This window comes from Lasioglossum baleicum, chromosome 8 (genome assembly GCF_051020765.1).
Source record: "Lasioglossum baleicum chromosome 8, iyLasBale1, whole genome shotgun sequence".
Classification (NCBI taxonomy): domain Eukaryota; kingdom Metazoa; phylum Arthropoda; class Insecta; order Hymenoptera; family Halictidae; genus Lasioglossum; species Lasioglossum baleicum.
Window position 1 is genome coordinate 8,008,085 of NC_134936.1, and position 18,706 is coordinate 8,026,790.

Sequence of the window (18,706 nt, forward strand, 5' to 3'; positions counted from 1 at the left end):
ACAATACTTCCATTTACAAAGTTCCGACGCGAACAATATGGGCGCATGTGAATGTGTCGTAAACGTCTGAATTCGTACAATAGATAGAATTTATCGCGCCGAAAAATGATAAAAATGCGCACTGGTACGGATTTGTGTAGCAATACGCTTATTGATCGAGCTAGAATGCTCCATAATAGTGACAAATATTCGCAGGGACTGTTCCAAGAATCGGCCTCGTGTCCTGTTTAAATTTGGACGAAGCGTATTAACAACGAGTTGCGAAGTCAGTTCGAGTGCCCAGCAAGTGGAACACGTCCGGTCGAATAATTCAATTTTCAGCAATGTTCGTACGTTTAATTAGTCGAAAGTTGAAATATTGGATTGTTGAACGAGTTCCCGGCTATTTTGAGGTTGAAATTCTCTCGCGGCAACAATAATCGTAAATTCTATAATGTATTTCGTATGACCAAATTGCTTTGTTTATTTCTCAAATTGCTGTCAGCGAAATTGCTAGATTTGGGAAATCATTTCGGTGCGGCCAAGCGTCATTTTTTAGAAACTCCGAAATGATGGGGAATAATTATGAATGTGCAAGCTGCCTGGGACATTTACCTTAATTACTATCTCCATATATGTGTGTGCGTGTGTGAATATTACTACAATCAAAAATATTAAAACGAAAGTAAAATTTATGTTTATTTCTTTAATAAGAGATTTTACATAATTATTATAAAAATAATAAAATTCTATGACAGTCTCTATTTTACTATTTCTATGATAGAAATGTTAGTTCAGTGTTTACTGAACTTTTATAATAAAAAATCAAACGGTTTAATATTGATAATGCCACAGTGTAAATGTGAATTACACAGACATAAATAAACGGAACTGCATCTTAGAAACCAGCATAGACTTTAAATGTTTTTATTCTATCATTAGTAAATTTTATTGTAACACTTTCAAACTTTAATTGTTTATAATTTTACTGTATCACGTTTTCATCGTTAAATGCATAATTGAAAATGTAACAAGGTGTTAAAAAGGAAGCAAAAGATTCGAAATGCTGTGAATTACAAGAATTATATTAGGCAGAGTCTGACCATTCGCCGACTCATTCCACTGAACACTAGTAAACTTCATTCCCTGTTTGTCAAGTATTGAAAAAGTTTCTACGAAACAGTTTCTCGTCGAAAAATGATACAATGAAAGAAGACATAATACGTTTTATTGCACCGTGTGACGAAACATTGCCGAAAAATTGTTGTCGTGGGCTATTGCGTCAGCTCGGATAAATTTCGGAGCGTTACATCATTGCCTTTCGCAGATATTGATTCGTTCATACAGTATGACTCTTTATTGAAGTTTTTCCAAGTGTTACACTGCTGTCTTCAGTAGCATTCGCAAACTATATCCTTTCTTAGTAATTATTTCGCGGATTTAATAAATTAAGAACATAATGGAGGAATGTATTAAACAGAAATAATTAGTTGAAGTGTTAATAACATCATTAAAGTTGTACTCACCAACATACCAAAAAAGACTGAGTAATTAAATAATGATTTTGATACGCTGCTCTTATACATATTTGACTTTGTATGACCTTGGAAGTCATTGTGTTGCATATGAGTGAATTCGTCTTCATCCACTCATTCGTATGACATAAAAAACATATAGCATTCTATTTAAAAAACAGGAGGACACTTTCGTTTCTCGAAAAATAGTACAATAATAATTCTTTTGGGATACTTACTGTTTACGAGAAAAACACTGGTCCAATTCACCGCGAACACCCTGTAGATTCTACCGGGACAAAGTCATTCTCTTGTTCGCAATTTATTTTTCGACTATGATGAGTGAACTGCGGATTTTTATGCAAAATAAAGATGTTCTGCATTTATTGTGGAAAACGGGAATAAAATAAAAATTTATTTCACCCCTTAATGACTTGGTTACATTAAAAACAAGATCACAGTATTCTGAAATTTTTCTAATCTTCCACTGTTCTATATTTCACCCAACCAATTTGATCATAAATGCATAAAGATAATGATGAAACCTCGATTAAAATCCGCAGGAAAAATGGCGGACTATTCGAATGGTGTTCGGTGGTCAGTCGAACGAAGACACCCCATAACAGTACGAAATAATCATAGACGAAGTGCTTCAGGAGATATCGGTGAGGGGGTTGTTGGAGATCAGTCGTTCGAAGAATTGGAAGAAGAGGCGCGAATGGCGCAGGGAGGAGCAAGGGGTTCAGGATGATCGAATGAAAGGGAAGAGGGATGAAGATGGTCGCGTGAACAGGCGGAGGGTAAGGGATGTTTCTGTTAGCGATGGGATCAAACCTGGTTCAAATGGTGTCGATGCATTTCTTAAACATAATTCGCCACTCAAGTCACGTGACTAATTTTGTGGAGTACAACAGTGGATCTTTGTATAAATCTCAATGTTTATACATCACAAAAATTAGAATAACGAACAAATTCAATCTACAAACTGGAAAATTTTTTGTAATAGAAATAGAATAAAATGGTCATTGATGTTTGTTAAATGTTTCTCATTTATAACCGAGTCTTCCTTAAAAAATAATTTAACAGTAATTTTAATTGTGAACAAATAAACCACTCTCTAATAGAACGTGACCTAATTTTTTCTTCAGGGATCATTTTTAATTGAAGATTTTGAAATTGTTTTTCGATATTATAGCGCACATGTTTAAAATCATACTAAGAGGCTTCCTGTAAGTAAGTAATGTGTTAATATACATGTCTTTTTGTACTTTAAAGATGGTTAAATAACAAATGCATAAAAATTCGTAGCCTGATATTAATCTAAGTACTATTTTATGTACTATCAACTATTTTTTACAAGCATTTAACAATTATTTTGTCAACACTAATATGATTTGGTGAGTTTTCCGCTTTATATTCAATTACTATATTTAATGGTGATTCCTACTGAATTAACAAATAGAAATCGACGTAGCTCTGCGTCATTAAACATGTAGTAACACATTGGAGGATTATCCAAATTTTTAAAGACATTTAAAAATAATTAATTAGAATTTAAGTAGTCTTCAACAAGATCAATTAATATTTGTTGTATAATCAGTAGACTTTGGATCCTTATGCAAAATAAAAATGTTCTTCATTGACTGTGGGAAGCAGGTATCAAATAAAAATTGATTTCACCCCTTAATAACGATATTCTTAAATTTTTCTACTCCTTTACTGTTTTATATCTGACCCAACCATTTTCTTCATAAATGCATAAAGATCTGCAATCTAGTAATTAGCAAGGGAAATCCAGATTTATTGGGATAGTAATTTTAATTGTATAATATTTGTTGCTACTGGTTTAATAGATTTCATCCATTGCATTCCTAAATCCTGCTATTACTATTTCACTTGTAGAAACAAAACGAATGTTTCATGCACTTACTGTATTTAATATTTCAAATATGCGTGCATGTAATGCTATGCTAACTTTTATCCTCTATCAGGATCAATTAAAATAGCTTCAATGAAACATATAAAATTGTAAAACATTTTAAATCGTTGTGAAAATGAACGACCCCTATCCTAAAAACTGTATTGAAGTTCTCATAGAATTTATCCACTAATGTAATAAAACAGAACATGGTAGATACAATCTTGGAAATACTTCCGTGAGTTTCTGAAATACAAATAATATTCTACGTTGACTACAGAAATTAATTTAGATAAGGATCCACAGTCTACACGTTCTCGATTCATCCAAACTTGTATCATGTTTATACAAACAAGTTGGTACAAAATCAACCATCAATTACTTCAAACACAAATGAATTAGTGAAGAAGTTACTTAAGTCCTGGCAATCTTGGTTAAAACCTTCGCTACCACCGTCGTGGATACACAACGTCCACAATCTGTCAGTTTACTGAAAGATAGTCAAATTAATTGCACAGACTCTGCTGTCTAAAGTCAGAGTTATACTGCGAATGCTACGTATTTATAACAACAATGAACAGATGAAGCACAAAATAATGAAAGAAACAGTTACATCGAGTACACGTTGAAATTATCAAAAGAAAAACACATTTTCATGTACCTTCTACAGTGACCGAAATTTCCATAAAGTCATCTTCTTTTTCATAGATATTTTAAAAATATCACCATTTTTGTTGATTTATCGTATCTGGTCTTGTGCCTTGTAGACTCGGATAGAGGGACTGCGTACTCTAGACCGCTATGTTTACTATTTACGTTTTTTTTAAATTTTTTTCTGTGTGGTGCAGAACACAAGTGCGAAGTTTCTATAAAGTCACTTAGAGTTTCTCTGTATTCTGAGCAGAGAACTACGAAAAACTGCGAATATTCTAAAAGTATTAGTTTTAGAACTCACAGAAATCCTGTTTGTTATAATTTGATTCACGTGTCTGAGAATGCCGAGAGGAAAAGTACTAACAAATGAAGAAAAAGCATCAATTGATGCTTATAAAGATATGGGCTGCTCTAATCGCGCAATTGCTAAGAAAACTAATCGGTCATATACTGTGATTAATAATTATATCAATTTACGTGAAAATTACGGAAAAAATCATCTTAAAGGTAGTAATAAAAAATAGTCAAAGAGACAACATTCAATATTAATGAGGTCTGCAGCTAAGGAAATGAAAAATGCAGCACAATTTCGAACCGAATTGGAGCTCCCAGTAACAACAAGACGTATGCAACAACTTTTAAATTCTTCTGGACAAAAATACAACGTAAACCAGGCCTTAAAGAAGTACATAAACCGGCCCGTATTGATTTCGCACGGGCACAAAACACAGTGACTTTATAGAAATTTCGACCACTGTATATCTGTCAATCAACATGAAAAAACCTTTATTGTGCACGATAATTGTCTAGTCACAATAAACATCATCCCTCTCTTCAGCTAAATCGTTCCAATATCCGATAAAAGAAGGAACGTCGCACTAAATAAAACAATTCCAACATCGAAGGATGAGCAACAAACCAACTGCTAGTCGATAAATGTGAACAGATACTGGATAAAAAATCCGCAAACCAGCAGACGGCAGATCGATAGAAAATAGTGACCAGGAATCCGGATCGGGCCCATCACTATCCATGTTGGACGAAAGGGCAAGAAGGAAGGAAGGGAAATGGGAACGTGGCGGCAGGTGGGGTGTAAAGGGGTGAGACGGCGGGAAGGGGGGACGGGGGAAGGGAGAGTTAAGGCAGGAATTGCACGCGCAAGCGCCATTTTGCAAACATGACCAGCCATCTTGCGATGCGTACTGTTCCGGTGGCGGGGTAGGGGTACGAATATAACCGTTCTTGGTATCGAACAGCGCTTCAGTACCTACGGAGATAGAGACAGGCATAGAACGTCCTCCGACAGCTCTACGATCGCCTCACAGTTCGCAATTTCTTTTTCCTTTGTTTTTCTTCGTTTCGCTGACATTTTTTTTCGTCCTTCGTTCCATTCACGATTTCTTTCACTGGCACCTCTTGCCTTTCATCCAAGTATCATGCGACCTCGCGAGAACAGTTCGGTGTGAAACACGTCGCTTCAGCGTCTCTGAGCACGGAGATCGAAGAAGACGAGAACGTAATGTCTTCAGAAACTTTTCAAATCGCCGCTCTCTTTCTTTCTCTATCTCTCTCTCTCTCTCCCTCTCTTTATCTACATAGAGTCTTGGACTTCCTGCGAAATCGGGACGCGGTCCCCGAAGATCTCTAGATCTGCTATTTCGATCGTTGAATCATCCTCGAGAATAATTCTCTCGGACGCTGTGTTGCCACTCGAAAAATCGATGAAAATCTGCTAGAAGCCAGGCACCATAAGTCACACGTGGCACTGCTTGCTTCATCCTTTTCTCCCGGCAGTGACTGCTTCTTTATTCGCAACAGTGTCGGCTCGACACTTGATCGATCGTCGGAGCTCTTCGTTCCACGCGTGCTACATGTGGATCGAGAGCTATTTCAATCTTTTGCTCGCAGGATAAGTGTCCGAAAATCATTTCTGTCGATGTCAGCCTAACTGCCGACGATGTTTTTGAAAGAATGCATTGCTGAGCTTCGAGTACAAGAATGTAATTTGTTTTTCAATAAAGACTATCGACTCGATCAAAGAATTTTCTGGTTCGATTGAGATACGAAATATGAACGAGCATTGAATGCTAAAAATAATTTCATCATTCTCGTATGATTCAATTTTTACCGTCGGTACAAACATCGATTTTCAATTTAATATAACAATATATACGAGGAAGCATTTGCAGAGAGCCACGGGATAAAATGCTAGAAATAACCTCGTTATTCGTTGCTCCTCTTAATTGTCCCAGAAAATATTATAATAAAAAAAGTACAAGTAATTACATCATTCTCATACGACAATTCAATTTCCTCTATTGCTGGGAAATTTCAATTTTAACGATTGGAAAGAATCGTTATGGTGGCGGAAGGCTTCCACGCAGTCCGCCTGGAAAATAGGTCACCCGTTCAAGGATCTTCGTGAAGGATTCAATTTTCATTGATTGATCGCGCGAGTCCCCAGTGTCCATGGACGCGCTAGGATTTCGAGAATTACACCGAAACTTGCCAAGTGATGGTTGATCGTTAAAAGCGTTGCGAAGCGTGTGCTAAAAACCGGGTCGTGCACTTGGCGAAAAATCGATACGAAATAGTGGACCGGGATTCTCGGTCTGACCACTGGTTGACGCATTTCACTTAATACGTTGACGGCCGCACTTTTCAGTGGTCCACGCTGCCTTGGACAAGTGACACTGTCGTTTATGTTTGTTTCGCGTCGGGAGGGGACGTTCCGAGAGTAATTTTACAACAATTTCCAACGAGGATCTTCTCCAAATCCCTATGAATTAGAACCGCTAGATCCACTTGTCGTAAACAGTGACAGACGTAATTACGTGAGTACTCTAAGGTGTTTCATCATAGTCTTCGCCATGGATATTCATCTTCCTGTGCAAACTGTCCAAAATATTTCGTGCGATTCCAGAATTGTTCATCTTCGATTTATTTCAAGATCAGCACACAAATCTCTCACACAGGATAGTACAATTGTTTTCTTTTTTACAGTGTAGCATTATTGTCGCGTGACTTTTCCTGTGGAATTGTTTGGAGAATTCTCAGACACTGTTGAAAAATTCCGGCCGTCCAGGTGCGATACGAATCGAGGTCGAAGAACTCCGTTCGAGTTCTCTACCTGTTGCACGCTGCTTTCATAGGAAATTACCTTACCGACATATTGAACATTGTCATTTCTGTCCATAAACGGTAATCCTGTTCGGAGAGGCGTCGTCCTGGATTACAACGGTTATCGGACTTTTTGCCGTGCGTTTGATCATCGTCGCCTTCATATTTACGCGTCGACGATATTAGCGAACGCCTCTTCTGTGATTTCGTACCTACCCATTGTGTCTGACAGGAATCGATTGAATCGAGGAACACCAGATGAATCAGGTTCAATTCGATTCGAGTGTTCTGAACGTTTGTGACGATGTGAAATGTGATTCGATTTATTGACGATGCGTTGCAGGAAATTGAGAATTTAAAATCACTTTGATTTGTGTTCCACATCCTGGACAAATATTTTTCATTTTACAAATTTGTAAATCGCGAAGTTCAGCTCGTTTATACTTGTGACTCATGTAAATTGAAAAGTGTAAATTGTGAAAGTATCTTAAAAATTGCACTTCAATACAAAAACTGCCAGTCGATTCAAAATGGCGCTTTTCACGTCACATTTTTATTTTGTCGATAATTATTAAATATATTTAGTCACGCCAAATGTCGACAACTGTACACTTGCTAGTTTTATAAAAAATTAAAAACAAGTTACACTGAATGTTCTGCACTTCTAGTACAACCTTTGTGAAACATTTTTCAAATGCAAAAATATTAATTTTAATTGTCTCTCAAGTTTTATTCTCAAAAATGGTATTAACGAATTGTTATAAAGTCTGAACGAATGCTTTACAATTAGTTGCAGACTCGTTCCAAATTTCAAGACGCATATATTAATAGTTGTTTCTCAAGGTTACTCTTAAAAGGAGTCTTAAATTGTTGTAAATTTTCGAAGAACTTCAAGACCTTTAAATGAACATTTGCCAACATTTTTATTTAAAACCACCTTCCCACCATAAATTATTTCATTCACATATTATATATTCATCAATAAATTGGTTAATTGGTTCGAGAAGTTATATGATTTTGGTAGACACTTACGTTAGGTGATAAAATCGATGCATTCATCGCAGTCGCAGAACTAGTGCAGAACCATGGGGAATCAGAGTCGGTTCGTTCTTCCGATTCTTTAATCAATGTCGCCGGATCAGTGGAGGGCTCGCGCCATTTTGTTTCACTCGTTTCGACCTGATAAACGTGCATCGCGTCAAGAAAATTAATTCTGCCTCCTAGAAGGATACTAAGTGTCTACCTGTTGCACCATACTAAGAGACGAGACGAAGAGGTCTCGATCGTTTTTGGAGAATCGCGGTGGTGTGAGTGGGAAAGGTGAGCAGAGAGATAGAAAGAGAGGGAGAGAGAGAGAGAAATAAACGGAAAGAGAAAGAGAGAGGAACACGGAGAAATAGTGGAAGAAAGAGCGCGACAGCACTTGGCGAATGAAAAATTTTACGCGTCTACGCGTAGGAAGAAACCTTCTTATACGTCGGTGGGTTCGCAACTTGTTGCTGGTCACACCGAGATCTCTCGACTTCTCGATTTCCGGTGCTGCCACTTGCCCAGGTAAGCAGTCAATCTTCAAATGGAAACATTCTTTCACAGGTTTGTTCACCTAAAAGCAGCCACTTATTAAAACTCTCAAAAATGTTGTATTTGACAGAGGCGAATCCCGAGATAATTTAAGGGGACCTTACACTTCCTCGGTCGATAATTTTAATCATTTTTATAAATTTACTTAAATTTTATAAATAATTTTATTCCTCTCAAATAATATTGATTCTATGTAAATTTACTTAAATTTTATAAATAATATTATTCCTGGGACTGATAAAGTAATGAAAAAACATTTTTTTTGAGTCCGTAATCTTTTTGACACATATATGTCAAGTCTTCAAATACACGAGAAAATTTTTATATAATTTTGTAAATGATTTTTTGTAGGGTTTGTCGGTTTTGAAAACCGGTTAAATCCGACAATTATTGAAATCATAAATATCATGAAAAATGTTTGATTATATATATTATTGTTATTTATTATTTATTATTATATTATTCGGGCACATGTTATAATAAAACTCGTACAAAATCTAAATGTGTCGAATCATTAAACTTTTATTGTTCGGTACAATAATTTTTAGTGATAAAGTATTGCATAAAGAATTTTGGGAGAAGAAATAAATATATATGTTGCTCCTGTATCCGGCAACTAATGCAGACTAATTTTTATTTTGCATAAAAATCCACAGTTTAGTGACGCTATTATAGCACAGATCGAAAGAATTATGAAACTTTTTAATAGGTTCTATTTAAAGCATGGAGGGCGAAACTTTCCCAAAAATGTTCTCGTACTACAAGTTTCAATGAGGGCAGATGAAAAAAGTTCTCGAAACTAAAAGTTTCGGTTCGAATAGAATTTACGTAGTATAAAAATATTAATTTTTCAGTAAAAAGAACGGATATTTCATTCATGAATATTAAAACCGTATCCACCACCATAGGAAATAATGAAGCTATTCAACGAGTAGTATTACAATAATAAATTTTCATAGTTAAATTAGCAAACGTATTTTTGTCACAATGGTACATCATTCGATATTTGTTGGTACTAAAAATATGTGTGAGAATTTTTGTTCATTGGTTTATTCGGCAATTATTTTCACCCGGTAAAAACGTCAAAAACGCAAATAAAACAAAACGTGTCAAACATTTCTCAATATATTATTTGCGTACAAAGTTTCATTAAAGTCTGCGTATGACATCCCCCATGGACAATATTCTGCAATATTTCAGTCATAAATATTAAGCTTATTCTGTACAAACAAGACCGCACATAAATATTCTGACCATATGACACGAGAATATACGGATAAATATCAAACGCAAAAATGAGTTCTTTCCGATTAACGTCACAATTTAGCTGTGCAAATGAAAATACTCTTTTGCTGTTTCTAAAAGATTTGTTCAGTGTGTTTGCATAAAAAAGTATATTATATAATTTCTCATGAAAACATTCTATAGTTTCAATAATTCGAAAAGAACAGAAACTAGAATAAATAAAAAAAAAAAAAAACTAGAACAGGTCATTTTAACCCATCTGGTAGTTACAGCGTTAACCAGCCGAGTCTGAGTCCATTTTGACCCAGAATATTAAAATCATGACACAGTTTCTGGCGGATTAAGTGAACAATTCATATGAATTCGAAATAAGTTTCGAAAGAATTCGTAAACACTGGCTTGTCTACGAGAAATACCTTCGAAACTATGTTTGAATAAAATGATGTAGTCAATTATAGTATAGTGTTCGCGTGCTACAGTAAATGCAGAAAGTAGAATTGGTTGTTAATGATCAGACGCGTCAGACGATTCTTATCTATCTAATAGCACGCGTATTCGGTGCATTTTCAAAATCAATTTTTTGACGGTGATAAGTAGACAGAGGATTTTATGCACTTATGACAAAAATGACACGTGTAATTTAAAACATTAGAAGAATTTAAAAATACTGTTATATTATTTTCAACCTATTACGTACAGTGGGTGTGCAAAGTATTCGTACACCTTTTAAAAATTAATAACTTTTTTATAATTATACCAAACGACTTGATTTTTTATAATCAATCAGGAGCATTGGTTTACGAAATGATATGCCAAAAAGATTTTCCAAAAATTATAATTTACAAGGTTACATGCAAAAATAAAAAAGGCATTTTTCAAAACTTTTTTAATTGGGACCTTGGAGAAAATTTAGAATATATGTTTTGCAGATCTATGTTAGTTACACACATGCTAAAAAATCGTAGTTTTACACGACTTTTGATCAGTTTCTATGATACTTAAAATCCACAGAATCGTACATTTTTCGATGCGTGTCGTTTTTCTCTGCGTCAACCGATTTCGATGAAATTTTCAGCATGTGTATAACCAACATAGATCTACAAAACGTATATTTTAAATTTTCATTAAGGGCCCAAATAAAAGAGTTTTAAAAAAATGCCTTTTCCATTTTTGCATGTAACCTTGCAAAATATAATTTTTGGAAAATCTATTTTGCATATCATTTCGTAAACCAATGCTTTTAATTGATTATACAAAATCAGGACTTTTGGTACAATTATAAAAAAAGTAATTAGTTTTTAGAAGGTGTACGCATACTTTGTACACCCACTATACATATATTAAGAAGCAAAATAAATTTTTATTTCACTCCAGTTTGTTGCAATTCAGGTAGAAAATTTTTATTTTGCATAAAGATCCGCTGTCTAGTGATAAAGAAGGTGGTGCAAGCCAAAATACCAGGCCAATTGGGTCTCCCTGCTTATTACCTATCAATTGATTATAATATAATTATTAGATTGCGGATCTTTATGCAAAATAAAAATGTCTTACCTAAATTGCGACAAACAAGAGTGAAATAGAAATTAATTTTTTTCCCTATTATATGTTTAGTAGATTAAGAATGATATAATAGTATGTATAAATGTTTCTAATATTTTTGCCATTTTAAAGTCCACAGTCTAATAATTATGCAGTGTGATGAAAACGAGGTGATTCTACATAAAGAAAAACAAGTCAAAAATGAAGAATAAAATTTTTCCAGACTCCGCGTTTCCGAGAAAATCAATAAAATTTTAAATCGTCTGTTCATGATCTACCGATTTCACTTCTTATGTTCACAGTCAATTTTCTCGAAAACAAAACCCCGTACAAAAAGTTTCATTCCACATTTTCGACTTGCGTTACCAGGAGTTACCTACCACGCTGTAGAATTTCACGTTGAAAATTCGTTTTTCCACCGCATGTGGCCCGTATCGGCTAGACGTCGCGACGAAGGGCTGCTTGTTCGTACATTTTATAAAAGGCTAGGGTGACGGAATGACGGTGGAAAAATTTGAAATATCCGTTCGCCTGAGTTATGCGCGGCGAGCGGACTCACCTGTTGCGCGTTAATTCGACGCCAGGGAAAGTAGACGTGCTGCAAAGAGAGACAGAGACAGAGTGGAGGGGGTTGAAGGAAAAAAGAAGATCGCCTCGCTTCTTTCCTGCAACATTTAAACAATTCTTTTCGACGCGACCATACACGACCTGTTGCGCCGTTAATTTAATGAAAAATTCAGCCAGCCACGGTGTCGCGTCGTGGAATTTCATGGCGGACGTGCAAAGGACATCTTCAGGAATGCCTTTCAGACAGACCTTGCTCTCTCATCGAGTCGAGACCCCGAGGCGCGCTGAAAGATAGACGACTTCGTGAAATGAAGTTCGGAGATGCTCCGCTGCCAACCCCCTGCGACGACGCGCTGCCTTGCCTCATAATGTGATTTCAAGTTCCCGTCTAATTAACGCGAGACTCGTTGAAAATTTTATCTTTTTTCGTCGCTCCTGTTTCCCCTCTCGGCTCGAACGTTATTTATCGCGAATCAGATCGATGGTGTCTGCTCTTTCCTGTCGTGGCGTAGCACCTTGTTTGGGACCATTAGATATGCAAATCGAAGATTGTAACTAGACCGCGGATGTTTATGCAATTTTCAAATTTTTTTGGGCAAATTTTAAGAGAAAGTGGAATTAAATAAAATCTTATTTTCAGTGGTCGTTTGTGCCTTTGTAGATCTGGAATAAGTAAAACTCGTTCGATATTCTATCTAATTTTATATTCCGGCCTTTTTTGAAAATTTTCATAAGCCATTAATGCATAAAGATACGAAACCTAATTATAACAAACTGATCGTTTTCTAAAAATTTCTGTTCACTACAGTTTCGTTCATTACAGGCACAAATAACAAATTTAAAAATCGTGATCTTACTTTCTCTTTCAGAATCGTGACCAATAACAATTTTTTAAAAAATTACTTACACATTAGCTAGTAAACTAATCCTTCTAACATCTTAAAAAAGCTCAAGCTGTTGGGTTCAATTTTGAAAAAGTTATTCGTTTTTAAAAGGTGTACGAATACTTTGTACATTCGCTGTATGTCGGAGTTGGGCAAAAATTTAATCGACGATTGACGACTAAATTTCTACTTCAATCATTAATCGCAATTAACAATTAATCTCCTCGTTTAGTCGTTAAAATTGTGGTTATCGATTAAATACTTATTAAACGCGATTATTAATCGTCAATCGGATAATTGATCAATGATTAACTGCTGAAATTTCGAAATGAAATACGTAATCAGAACTGTATGAATACTGAAAAAAATGTAAACTGAGTTTAGGTGTATTGTCATTTTGACCATAATACAAATTCTGTTATATGTACGTTTTTTCTCGATGATTCCTTTTTTTAATCAACGATTGACGATTGAATCAATCGCTGATTTTTCGACGATTTCTTTTTTTAATCGTATACATTAATCAATCAATCATGATTAAAATTTTAATCGATTAATGCCCAACTCTGCTGTATGTATTGTTCCTGAAAATGTTCCTGAACAAAAAAATTTATTTATTTGTCTATTAGTGCTTCAAACCATGTGGTTTATTTAGCAAGTACAATATTCTAGTTCTTATTTTACAATTATTAAAATAATTGTAAAATTTTTATGCTAAAAAAATGTTATCCTTAGGAACTTTTATTGCACACATTCTAAAATATGCCATGAGAACACTTAGAATGGTTACATAAATATAAATTAATAAAATTAATTATGAAGAAGGGTTTATAAGAGAAACGTAAATAAACTTTAAATATTTACACAAACATATATTGCAAATAAAGAAATATGTGTTCATAGAATATGAATTTAATTCTAATTATTACTAAATACTGTGTTATTGTTCTATTCTATTTGATGTTTGGCAAATTCGAAGTGAGCAGCCACATTTTCCATATAAGCAATGAATTATTACATCATACAATAAAATGTTGTATAGAAGTATTTGATGTGTGTGTTTGTATAATGCAATATATGTTTATTTAATAACAACTTTTGATTTTATTTCCTATATAAGAACGTTAATTACTTAGTATTCGGGAGCGTATACGTCTCGTATACCGTTTATTGATTCAACAAATATGAAACAGGCGACCAACGGTGAACAATTAAAGTCGTATTAATGTAATGAATCATTTTTGATCGCAGACGCTGAAATGAGTCGCATCATTTCCATGACGGTGATTCCGCAATTGTTGCCGATCGATCAACACCTCTCCACGGTATTCCTGAACCTGGCAATTGTCAAACAACAAAAGCTCTCCGCGAGCTTACAATACCAGGACGTTTGCGTGACAGCGGCTGTCTCGGTGAGTCAGAACTAATTTTCAATCCCTAATTATTGCAGCACAATGGATGACTAATATCAAATTCGGATATACATACATACAGGGTGTCCTGAGCAACTGCCGCCACGATTTTTCAGACACTTCCTGTAGCCGGATGTAAAAATGTTCAGAACAAAATTAATTAGAAATTCAATAAAGAAATTTATTCGTGAAAAACAGTCACCTTCATTTTTCTACGAACTTCTCCTGAATGTCTTTTAGACGTCAAACAGATGTCTTAAACACGTCTTTGTGCTAGCTGGGTATGTACTAAAAAAATGATGGTGACTGGTTTTTAATCAATAAATTTCTTCTTCGAAGTTTTTCCTATTGCATTATGAAACCGACTGAAGACTAACTAATTTCGATGAGAATATTTTTTCATCTGGCTACCGGAAAACACCTTGTACATCTTTGTAATCGATTTTTATGAGACGCTATAAGCACCGTATTATTATAAACCGAGCGATATAAAGCACCGGCAACCAAAAGTTTGCAATAAATGTGTCAATTTTACCCGCTAAAAGACCGGCGGGTGGTTCTTTCTATGAGCGTCTAGATTTATAGTCTTGCTCACAATTTATCTACTTCACCGGCGAAGTATCGTATAAGGATATAAACGGTTCAGTTATAAATTGCTGTCCATTTGTGGCTTGAAATTGCATACCGTAGAACGTAACACTCCAGACTAACAGAACAAAAGTTAATGAAACGATTTATCTTTTCATTACCCTCACTTTAAAGAATCAAAATGTCTATTAAAAACCAAAAGAATCATTTGAAACTATTACGAGTCGACTACGAAGTCTTCTCATTTCTCGACCTGATAATGGCACTGATAAATAAATGACCATTTATTATCCCATGACTCGTAATTATAACAGACTGTGGATTTTATGAATTTATGACAAAAATGGATTAGCTGAAATACGGAAGTGTAAGGAAATTAGAAGAATTATCAAATATTTTTATGTCATTTTCTACTTATTGAAATTATTAAAAGAAGAAAAAAAAGTTTCTTACAATTAATATAAATTATATTGACACAAAGATCCGCAGTCTATAATGCTGAATATTTAATTGAGTAAATATACATACAATTGTTACTTATTTTATTGAGAAATAAAATCGATATAGTTAATTAAAGAACACTGATGACTCCATTTAATATGACTCGATGTCAATATGTATCACATGATTGCACAAGTTCGTGCCCGATTTGAAAATAAAATGTAATGGTTAAATTTTAAAGAGTACAGCTTTATTAATCAATTATATAGTCACCAGTCTTTTCTACAATTAGAAAAAAAATATATAGTCACCATTCTTTTATATAATTAGAAAAATAAAATTATGTAGTCACCATTCTTTTCTACAATTAGAAAATTAAAATTATATAGTCACCATTCATTTTTACAATTACAAAAATAAAATTATATAGTCACTATTCTTTTCTACAATTAGAAAATATAAAATTATATAGTCACCATTCATTTCTACAATTTGAAAATATAAAATTATATAGTCACCATTCTTTTCTACAATTAGAAAAATAAGATTATATAGTCACCATTCTTTTTTACAATTAGAAAACAATTCTCTATGGTCTATAATATAATCTTCTGATTCTCTATAATCATCTATGAATGATGGACATCTAGGAAAAGCGGGCAAGAACTTGTGCAACCATCTTTTTTAATATTATTAAATAATAGGATAATAAATAGATATGACCCATACCAACTGAAATAATAAAAGGGGTTTAGGAAATTCAAAAAGAACCTCAAGCAGAACTTCGTTTCTTGGCAAATGCTCGAGCGACTATCAAATACAGCGCGAAGTCTCTTGGCAAATGTTAAAGTGGCTGCCGATATTTGCTAGTTTAGCGAATCCTGGTAGCGTATTCAGCGATGCGCTGCCAAGCAGGATACTTCCGTTCGCCTTCTTCCCGAATAGATAAATTAACCGACAACCAAATTCTGCCAGACCACTCGAGCAACACAGCAAAACAACATAACTCTGGTCCGGTGCTTGAGCTATGAAACAAAACTCTATCGACCCCGTTCAAAAGAGGCTCAAACCAATTTGAAGCCGGCTCGGTTTTATCTGAGGCCAGGTCGGTAGGCATCGCGGCGGAGCTACCGCAGGAATTTAATTTAACGAGCAATTTTTCCATCGACCTCAGCAACGAGGAGAATAAAGTTTCGGGAAGAAAAAGCATGCCAGAGGCATCCGTGTTGCTATCGACCCGTGCCCACCCGTTTTCGGACCTGTGATTCGTTACTTGCCGATCTTCGGACTGTTGCTCCACCGAATCGGAATTAGGCAACTTCATTTTTCTTTATTAACTGTTCTGCGATGCTCTTCATTTTTCTTCCACTATTACCACCAGAGGTTCAAAATAATTGTTATTGTTTTTGTCCAAAAAACCGAGGTTATTGTCCAAAGTAATTGTTAATCTTTGTATTTGTTTGCCCATTCCTATGTTTTGGTCAGCCGCAACAGCTAGATTTGACAAGCTGTACTAGAAGTCCAAGATAACAATATTTAAAATGTTTTTTTGCAAAAGACAAAGTACCAGAAGTTTCCAAATAACAATTTTTAAACTGTAACAGCTGTACCAACAGCATCATCTGTACCAACAGAGGTTACAAAATAACAACTTTTAAAATGGTTTTGGGAAAAGGCAAACGTTTATTACTACCAGAGGTTCAAAACAATCATTTTTTAAATGTTCTTGGACAAAATCAAACCACTATTACTACCAGAGGTTTGAAATAACGATTTTCAAAATGTTTTTGAAAAAAGCCAAACCACTCTTACTACTAGAGGCCCAAAATAACAATTTTTAAAATGTTTTTGAAAATAGTAAACCACTATTACTACCAGGGGTACGAAATAGCAATTTTTAAAATGTTTTTGAAAAAAGCCAAACCACTATTAATACCAGAGGTCCAAGATAACCATTGTTAAAATGTTTTTAAAACTAGTAAACCACTATTACTACCAGGGGTATGAAATAGCAATTTTTAAAATGTTTTTGTACAAAGCCAAACCACTATTACTACCAAAGGTCCGAAATAACAAATATTTAAAATGTTTTTGGAAAAAACCAAACCACTATTACTACCAGAGGTACCAAATAGTAATTTTTAAAATGTTTTTGAAAAAGCCAAACCTCTATTACTACCAGGGGTCCGAAATAACAATTATTTTAAATATGTTTTTGGTAAAGTCAGACCACTATTGCTGGGTCTAACTTGGCCTGAAGTTACCTTAAAAGAGACTTTTTTTAACAGAAAGTGTAAAAGTTTACTTACGCTTTCAAACAGCACTTTTCTGAAACCATTAATTTCGTAGTCCCTTATATTTTCTTTATTCGTCCGTTTATTTGTCCGTCGTCTATTGCTTTAAATTGCACCTACTCATTTCCGCCATAAATGCCTAAAATGTGCAGCCTAAACACGAATGACTTAGAGCAGGTTTTTGTGAGAGTCCATTGACTTTATTTCGATTTTGTTCCGCCCCATCACTATTTCTGTTTGGTCATTAACAAGACTGAAGCGAGGCTCATTTACCATTAGCCGACTGAATGACATTATGGGGCGATGATGTAATTACAAGGAGGTCCACAAAGCGCGATTTTAGTGCGGAAACTTTATAGTGACAATTTTGAAATTCTTTGAAAACTGTATTCAGAATTTTATAGTACACCACTTTAATAAATTGTGACATTAATCAGAAGACTTTAAATATTTATATAACTTGTAATTTGTGCAAAATTGTCTTCCAAAGAGATCACTAATAAAATAGAAACTTATATTCTTCATAAAAAGTTACAGTATTAAAAATTGTACGAAACTGAATTTCCAGAAATATTTTACTGTCTCATTGTTATCAGCACACAGTATTTGTTATATCTATGTAATGTTCTCCAACAATTATAAAATAACGAATTTAATATAATTAATTTCAGTGTTATTGCATTTTTAATTTGCTAATCACTGAACATATTTAATGGTATGTAATGTGTATAATTTTATCAATAATGAAACTGTTACATATTATATAAGAGTTACCGTAAAATTATAAGATTGTTTACCTAAAAATAGATTAATTTCCTCCATTATGAATTAATTGAACCTGTTTGATCAACGTTCTCTATTAAACGTAATACTACACGATTGAGAAACTAAAATGGAACAATATTGGATTTTGAATACCTTTATTAACGAAATTTCAAGAGAAACACTGGCTTCAGAGGTTTCCATAATA

The 18,706-nt window shown here is 34.4% G+C and overlaps 1 protein-coding gene across 1 annotated transcript in view; it reads left to right on the forward strand.

The window, feature by feature from the left end:
- LOC143211137 (uncharacterized) overlaps window positions 1-18,706 on the forward strand; it is a 505,477-nt gene that overhangs the window by 77,484 nt on the left and 409,287 nt on the right. Inside the window, exon 2 of the mRNA XM_076428597.1 lies at window positions 14,266-14,413. Coding sequence (XP_076284712.1) covers window positions 14,266-14,413 — 148 coding nt within the window. The remainder of the gene's footprint in view (window positions 1-14,265; window positions 14,414-18,706) is intronic.